Source organism: Chinchilla lanigera, unplaced genomic scaffold (assembly GCF_000276665.1).
Source record: "Chinchilla lanigera isolate Chin_1 unplaced genomic scaffold, ChiLan1.0 scaffold00169, whole genome shotgun sequence".
Classification (NCBI taxonomy): Eukaryota; Metazoa; Chordata; class Mammalia; order Rodentia; family Chinchillidae; genus Chinchilla; species Chinchilla lanigera.
The window spans coordinates 904,538-913,149 of NW_004955570.1; the positions used below are offsets into that span (position 1 = coordinate 904,538).

The 8,612-nt window shown below is 57.5% G+C and overlaps 1 protein-coding gene across 4 annotated transcripts in view; it reads left to right on the forward strand.

Annotated features, from left to right (window-relative positions):
* The window catches only part of Cercam (cerebral endothelial cell adhesion molecule), a 27,425-nt gene that overhangs the window by 6,381 nt on the left and 12,432 nt on the right, over positions 1-8,612 (forward strand). For all 4 annotated transcript variants that reach the window (XM_013509392.1, XM_013509393.1, XM_013509394.1 and 1 more), the window contains one exon: positions 1,639-1,775. In XM_013509392.1, the coding sequence (XP_013364846.1) occupies positions 1,639-1,775 (137 nt within the window). Of the gene's footprint in view, positions 1-1,638; positions 1,776-8,612 lie in introns of those variants that run through there.

Consider the following 8,612-nt stretch of genomic DNA (forward strand, 5'->3'; position numbering starts at 1 on the left):
CTGGGTAGCCTTAAACTCCTGGGTTCCAGAAATCCTCCTGCCTCAGCGTCAGGGGTCAGACCCACACCACTGCTGACTTTTTCTTTCCTTTTTGAGACAAGGTCTCCCTGTGCAGTTCAGGCTGGCCTTGAGTTCACTGTTGTAGCCAAGGGTGGCCTTGAACTCACAGCAATCCTCCTGCCTCAGCTTTCTGAGGGCTGGGATTATAGGCATGTGCCACCACACCCAGCCACCTTGGTCTCTTCTGATCTTTCCCGGAAAGCTGTGCTTGGCCCTTGCATTACAGATCCCGAGAACAGGGACCCCTTTGCTTGTGGTGTCTAACTGTAGTTTCTCCTGCCGAAATCAAAGCCCAGCCAGCTCAAGCAAGTAGTCAGTGGCCGACTGCAGGCCGCAGTGTCCCTGGGGTGACCATGGTGAGGCTCCCTGGCCCATCTTTTCTGAGGCCTTCCTCATCCCTTCCCGGGCGGTGCTCACACTCCCACAGGGCGAGTTCAGTTGCTCCCTGAGGCACAGAGAGGGGAAGTAACCTGTCTGTGGACACACAGCCAGGAAGCCTCAGGGCTGGGACTCAGATCCCAGCCTGGCTGCAGAGCCCCGAGCCCTTCAGTGTCCTTCTGTGCTGCCTGACTCCCAGGAGGCCCCGCTGCAAGGCCTTGAACCCAGGCCCCTGCATCTGCGTGTCCACCCCGGCCAACCTCTGCTCCCAGACAAGAATCAATCTAGTTTTCGAAGGCACCTGCTCCAGAGTGGGGTCACCCTGGGGATAATCAGACGTTTATTTATTCATAGCCTTCGAGCTGGAAGGGCGGCCTCCCACCCACCCGGAGCTCGCCCGTGCCCAGCTGCCTCCTCGCCCTGTCTCTTGCCCACTCCAGTCCGGCCAGAGAGGAACCGGCTGGCCCCGAGGCCCTGCAGCTCCAGGCTGTGTGGGTGTGCACCCGCAACTCCCTTCCTCCTGCCTCTGAGCATCACGTGTAAATCAAGGCTAATTATATACCTGCTCTGTGAGGCCAGTGACACTGAGATGATTAAAGGGGGTGACGGCCAGAAAGGGCTTCGTAAGCACAGCGCTGGCCCCTAAGAAGAGCCCCAGGATGAAGGGGTGCATACTTCCGCCCACCACCATCATCATCTATCTTTCCCCCTGAGGCAGGAACTCGCTGTGTTACTCAGGCTGCCAGGCGGGTCTCAGACTCCTGGGCTTAAGTGATCCTCCTGCCCCAGCCTCCTGAGTACTGTAGCTGAGACTACAGGCCTGTGCCTTACCCTGGCCAGCATCATCCGTTAAACGCTTCTGCTCACAAGATCTGCTTTTAGCCCTGTAATGTGTTTGTTTATTTATTTATTGGTCTGTTAGTTTTTGAGACAGGGTCTCCTTAGTAGCCCAGGCTGGCCGCCAACTCTCAGCAATACTCCTGCCTCAGCCTCCTAAGTTCTGGAATTGCAGAACATTGTGTACCACCATGCCTGGCCTCACCTTGTAGTTTATCTTCCTTAATACACGTAGGGAAACTGAGGCCCGTAGTAGAGAAAGACCTGCTCTATGTCACATAACAAACTGGGACCAGGGAGTAGATCTCAGAACCCATGGTTCCCGGTTGGACCCCCTGTCTGTCTTGTCCCTGCCCATCTCAGGTCCTCCCGGGGTGCCCAGAGGCCGCCTGGCACTCAGTCTTGCCTGGGTGGGACCAGGAGAGCAGCGAGTGGCGATTGGTGGACCCGGCCGAGGCCCAGCGTTCTCAGCCCAGCTCTTTGTCTGCCGCTTTGTGATGGTAAGTGTTGCTCCTAAATCAGTTCTGTGACACTGTTATTGTTGCGCAGGGCGCAGAGAGTCTAAACTTTTCCCCTGAGGTCAAGAATGTGGCCGGTCCCCAAGCCGCCCAGCTCAGGGCCTGGGTGGCTGGGGGTGGGGCTGGGGCCTCATCCCGAGCTGGGGCGAGAGGTGGGGGGGGGAGGGGGTCAGCAGGAACAAAACGCTTTGAAATGGCTCCTCTCCATCACTGCCAACATTGTCCGCTGCCCGCGGGGGGCCTGGCACCGCCTCGCCGGGGCTCCGGCCCCCAGCCCTGGCCAGGCCCAGCCCGGCATCTGAAAATGGACAGAAGGTTATTGTCCCTTCCCGCAGCCCTTTGTCTGCCCCAGTTCCAGATGTCTAGGCTGGGACCAGGGAACTGACCCATGGTGGGCAGGGGAGAGGGGACAAAGGAGGAGAACACGGGTCACTGCATCCGGAGGGGTCGTTCCCAGACCCCCAGTCACCCTCTGGGCCGTCTTGTCCCTGGGTTGCCACCGTTCCCTTGCCCTTTCCCGAGACCAGGTTCTGGGCTCAGGAGAAAATCCAGGGGTGCAGAGCTAGATGGGGGGCAGCATCCCCGCTCTGACCAGGTAACGGAACTGGGATCTGCACACTTTTTGACCTCCAGCCCGCCTCACCCGTGTGGGACCCTGGGTGGACCAGGGCCCATTCACTCACAAGTATGGAAGGGTCTGCCCAGCACAAAGGCGCCCCATGGTGGATCGGCCCCTCAGACCCGCCAGTTTGTGGCTAGCAGTCATATGAGTCAGAGGTGACACATCCTACCATGTCTGTCCGTTTTATTGTCCTGGGCCTCACTTTACCTGCATTATCTCATCTTTTCCACAACAAAATCAAGAATGTGCCAGGCGTGGTGGTGCACACCTGTAATCCCAGCATTTAGGAAGCTGAGGCAGGAGGATCTCCTAGAGCTCGAGGCCAGCCTGAACTACATCGCAAGACCGTGTCTCAAAAAATAAAAATCAAACAAACAACAAAGAAAAAAAAAAAAAAACCAAGGACAAGGGAGTCATCCTTCTTCTCCCCACTTTCCGGCTTTGGAGACTGACAGGTGGATAAGAGGTACTCACTTGCCCCAGGCAAGGAAGCCAGGAGGAGGGAAGCTGGGGCCTAGCCCAGGCCAGCCGCAGCCACCAGGAGAGTCATTCACTAACAGATACCTGAAGGTGTGGGACAGAGCCCCCTGCACCCCGCCCTGCTCAGCATCCAGGCAGTGGGGTGGGTGTTAACGCCATCCTAGCTTTCCCCATTTCAGTTGAGGCCTGAGGCCCAAGCCAGGGAGAGAGAGAGCACACCTGGGTCAGGGGCTCAGCAGGGCTTGAACAGTGACGAGGAAGGCAATTCCGGAGCCGCCAGGGCTGCCCAGAGGGAGGCTGACCTTGGCTGCAACCCCCACCTGGATGATCTCAGACAAGTGACTTAGGTTCTCTACACCTTGGTTCCTGGTTCCTTTTCTTCTGTTTTTGTTTCTGTTTTTTTTTTTTTTTTTTTTTTCAGACAGGGCCCATCTAGATAGTTCAGGCTGGTCTTGAACTCACTATGTAGCCCAGGCTGGCCTCGAACTCACAGTGAGCCTGCTGCTTCAACCTCTGGACTACTGGGATTATAGGCGTGCGCCACCACGCCAGGCTTCCTGGTTTCCCCTTCTGTAAGATAGAAATATTCCCTACGTCAGAGGGCGCTTGTGAAAGTGACATTGGATGGTATGTTTAAAGCATTTAGTGCAATGCCTGGCACGCAACAAAGTTAGTGACAGCTGTTATTACTACGGTTCTGAATGAGGATAACAGTCACCCCTGGGAACCCTGGCCCTCACCTGGGTTCACTTGAGGACAGGCTGGGAAGGAGGGTGGGGTAGCATTGAGGGCTGTGGGGACAGCAATACCTGGTCTACTTGGGGCCCAGCCAGGGGACTCCTGCGGGCCAGGGGGAAGCGGAAGGGACAGCACTGGGAGGCGGAGGAAGGGGGCTCCTGGGCCCGAGGAGTTAACTGCTTCCAGGCCCTGGCCCGGCAGAGCTGCCACGCTGCAACCAAGCCACGATTTTAGCAGAGGAGCCAGGGCTGCTTCCTGATGGGCAAAACAGCTGGCTGCCCAAGGAAAACAGCTGGCCGGGTCCCAGGCTCCTGAGAGCAGAGGCAGAGCCTCCGAGGAGGACGGCGCCACATCTGAGGTCCTGAAGGAGGAGGCCTTGGCCAAGAGGGAGTTGGGTGGTCTGGGAGTGCGTGGGGGTGTTGGGTGGACCCTGCAGACATGAGGGGCGTGGGCAGATTCCTAGAGTAAAGGCCAGGGTGTGCTGCGTCTAAGACGGCGAGGCTGCCTCCAATGGGACCGGGGGACCTCAGTGTTCCCTCAAATAGGAAAAGTGGGGGACAGGGGTGCATAGAAGGGCTCCTCTCAGCCCTGGATCTTCCTGGAACCAAGCTTGGAAACAAGCGGTGGGACAGAGCCCAGGCTGGGCTCCTGGACTGCTAGCTGCCGAGATGCACCCAGAACCAGGAACAGGGTGAGGGCCCATCCTCCGGCCAGGACCCTGGGCCTCCCTGGCCGCAAAGCAGGACAGGGGCCAGAGCCCCCAACCGAGGCAGCATGAAGCTGGCAGCTGGTAAGAGCTCCATCCAAGCACCCTCCCACTTTGGGTCCCCCTTCCCAGCCTGCTTAGCCACCGGGCCAGAGGGTTTCACCCGGGAGCCATGTCTGGTCCCCAGGGCGTCTCTGGGCTACCCCAAACCATTGGCAGGGAGCAGCTTCTGGAGCGGTGAATGTGGCTGGACAGGGTTGGCAGAGGCAGACAGGGGTGTGGGTATACACCTGTGGGCTAGGGCTGCCCACCTGGGCTACTGACCTCCAAGCCCAGAGGTCTGGCCCTCCTGATGTCTCTCTGGGAAAGGGGACTCCCTTACCCCAGATCCCTAAACTGCAGCAGCAGAGCCTCACTCCTTTTGGGTGTGCCCGCGTCAACACCCCTCTTCCTGGTGAGGGCCATGCGGCAAAGCTCTGCCAGTGGATGGCAGATCAGGGTCCGGGGGAGGAGGGCCTCGGGGAAGGGGACAGTTGTCTTGGGGTCTCTAGTTCACGAAGCCTGAGTGAAACCTGAGGTGCTGGCGCCGCCACCTGGCTTTGTCCAGAACTGCAGTGCTGGGGCGCGTGAGTGCCAAGGGGCTGGAACCCTGGGCCTGACGAGGTGCCAGTCCTGTCTGTCTGGTCTGGACCCTGCTGGGCCGGATGGGCACCGACAGTCATCGTTCTCCGGGTTTGTACCCTATGTGACCCGGAGAACGAGGCTGTAGCCCTATAGATGAACAATTTCAGACTTTGGCTTGCATTAGGCTTACTTGGAAGCCTTATTAACAACAGATTGAAAAAAAAAAAAAAAAAAAAAACAACAGATTGTTCAGGGCTGGGGCACAGCTCAGCAGTAAACCACTTGCCCAGCGTGCACGGGGCGCTGAGTTCCACCCTTCGCCCTGCACTGCACCAGAAAGCCCCAACAGGTGGCCTGACCTCCCCCCAACCCCCGGAGTTCTGTCTCCTAGTTTCCACGTGAGGCTGATGCTGTGGAACAGGAGGGACCGTGCTTGGGTGAGCTCCGTGGCTTTAGGATGCCTGTGAATTTGGCAAGTGTCCCCCGTGCGGAGTGTGTTTTATGATGATTTGGGGCAGGGAGTGAAAAGGTGAATGTAAATGGGAGTGCGGGCAGCGGGTGGCCCCACCGCCAATAGCGACCCTGCCAGATCCTATGCTGAGCCCACCCCGTGCCTTCCGGCTGTGTTGTGGGGCTGGGGGGCAGGTGGCATAGAAGCCAGGTGCCTGCTGCAGAGTTCAGAGCCCAGCGTGTCTGTCACATAGCCTCCCTCCCGGGGGCCGGGGATATGGCTCAGCGGCATAAGCGCCTGCCTGGCAAGAGCAAGGTCCTGAGTTCGATTCCCGGTACCAAAAAAAAAAAAAGATGAGGGACATAGTCTCCCCCCTGGAGGTCCAAAGAGCAGTTCAAAATGAGGCTCAAAACAATGCCTCATGTTTTGTTTTGTTTTGTTTTGTTTGCGATAGAGACTCATTATGTAGTCTAGGCTGGCCTTAAACTCACTAAGTAAACCAGGCGTGGTGGCACATCCCTGTAATCCCAGCACTCTGGAGGCTGAGGCAGGAGGATCATTGTGAGTTTGAGGCCAGCTTGGGCTACAAAATGAGCTCAAGGCCAGCTTGAACTGTATATTGAGACCCTTTCTCAAAAAGGAAAAAGAAAAACAAAATAACTATGTAGCCCAGGCTAGCCTCCAACTCATGATCCTCCTGCCTCAGCCTCCCAAGTGCTGGGATCACAGGTGTGCGCCACCATGCCCAGCCCAGTACCCGATTTTCACTCTCCATTTGCTTTGTCTCAACTTTCCCCCATTTACTAATTAGCCTATCTCAAGCCAGAGGTGAAAGCCATCCTGATTCCTCTCTTGGTCTCTAAATCCAATCTCACAAGGCCTGTGGGCCCCACCCCACTGCAATCTCAGCTCTGCCCAGCAGAACCATCTCTTTGCGTCCTGGGGTATCTCATATTCTTTTTTTTTTTTTTGGTACCAGGAGTCAAACTCATGACCTCAGGCTTCCGACCTCAGGCTTCCCAGGCAGGCGCTTAAGCCGCTGAGCTACATCCCCGGCTCATGTCCTGGGTTATCTCAAAAAAAAAAAAAAAAAAAATTGACTGGGAATGTAGCTGACTGTAAACACCGAAGGTTTAATCACTAGCCCTGGAGAAAAATAAGAAAAATTCTAGGGGTTGGAAAGAGGATGCGCTTTGCACACACAAGGCCCTGGGTTCCACTTGTAGCACTTCCAGAAATGAGATCCAAACTCCTGTACCGGCTTCAAGGCCCTAGGTGACTGGGCTGTGCCCACCTACCCCACTGTCTTCCCACTCTGCTCCTCTCCTTTTGCTCCACCTGCACTGGCCCCCTTGCCTGTTCTACCCCAGGCCCTTTACCACCTGTCTCCACCAGAAACCCTTTCCTAGATCTTCCCTTGATCCACCCCTTCCTGTGCTCTCCAATGTCTTCCTTGGCCCTGCTATCTGAACACTGCCCGGTCCCAGCTCCTCTCTGTTCTTTTTTCTTTGTTTTTTTTTCCGGTACCGGGAATTGAACTCATGACCTCGTGCTTGCCAGGCAGGCGCTGTGCCGCTGAGCTAAATCCCCAGCACCCCCTTTTTTTTCGAGACAGGGTCTTGCTCCTGCTGTGTGCGTGGGGTCACATAAGATCCACGCAGCACTATGTCGCCTCAGGTGACATCAGCCAAGTCTTCCCAGAGGAAGTTACGCTGAGACTGCAGGGGCTGCAGGGTAGGAACTTCCCAGGAAGCGAGAGCGGGCAGGAAAACCACCACAGAAGAGGACTCAGGCAGGCGGGGGCTACGCAGCGTTCTGGACGCCGGCAGCTGTTAGTTGGGCGGGGCGGAAGGCGGGAAGGGTGTGATGAGAAGAGTGTAGCCAAGAGCAGGCTGCTGGGGCCTGGCTGCCCCCAGAGGGCCCGGAGCTGAGTGCTGGGTGCCGTGGTGGTTTCCAGGGAGAGAGTCCCCTGGGGGCAGGCGGTGGCGGCAGGGGCAGTGTCCACTTGTGTGGTGCTGATGCTGAGCATCGAGGGGTGGTGTGGGAGGACAGGGCTGGCCACGCACATGCAGGAGGCGTTGGGAGGCTGACCTGGTGGTGGCGCGGGCTTCCGTTTTGGACGGGTGACCGGTGGGCCCGAGGGGCCGTGGTGAGGTCCTGTTTCTAGAAAGAGGGCATAGTCCATGCAGTCAGCCACAGGAGGGGCCGCGGGAAGAGCCTCTCAGAAGTGTCCCCTGGGGGTGGCTGCAGGATGCCAGCCCAGCAGCCTCCTCAGTGGACAGAGGTAAGACATGGAGCTCAGTGCAGATCCCTGTTCAGCTGGGCGTGGTGCATGCCTGTAATCCCAGCACTTGGGAGGCTGAGGCAGGAGGATCTTGGCAAGTTCAAGACCAGCCTGGGCTACAAAGTGAGCTCTAGTCCAGCCGGAACTGCACAGCGAGACCCTGTCTCAAAAAGACAAAAAAAAAAAGAAAAAAAAGCAGATCCCTGTTCAGGAGTGGGGAGGGAGACAGGACCACAGGCCGCGAGGAGGCCCCGCCGTTTTCTGTTTCACTTGGGGGAGATGCAAGTGCTTTGCGCTTGGGGAAGAAGGATCCGAATAGAGGGAGACTGGGGTACAAGGACAGCAAGGGGGCAACGTGGAGGCCGGGGGCTGTTCTGCTGTGGGGGCGCCTGCCACGCACAGGCGGGGGCACAGAAGAGGCTTGGGGCTAGAAAATGAGAGTCTCCGGGAGATGCCGGCTACTCCCTCCAGGAGGTGGCAGGAGACCCTTGAGGTGGGGAGGGGACGGGCTGGGGGCTCAGGAAGACCCAGGGCATTTGTAGCACTGCTGAGGAGGGGCAGGGAGCTCAGGAAAGGGGCTGGAGGGAGCCCAGCTGAGGGTGAAGATGAGGGGCTCCAACCTGGGCCGAAGCCAAGTGGCTATGGGGTTCCACCCCGCAGGGAGGATGAGAGCCCTGGGCCCTGGAGGAAGGAGGGAAGGGAGTGGCGTGGGACGGAGGAGAGGACGCTGGGTCAGTAGGAGTCTCTTCTCCTCACTCGTTTGGGCTGCTGTAACAAAGTCCCTCAGACTGGGTAGTGTTTATTTGCATATTTGTTTATTCTGGCTTTTTTTTTTTTTTTTTTTGGTCTTTTTGAGACAGGGTCTCACTATGCAGTTCAGGCTGGCCATGAGCTCATTTTGTAGCCCAGGCTGG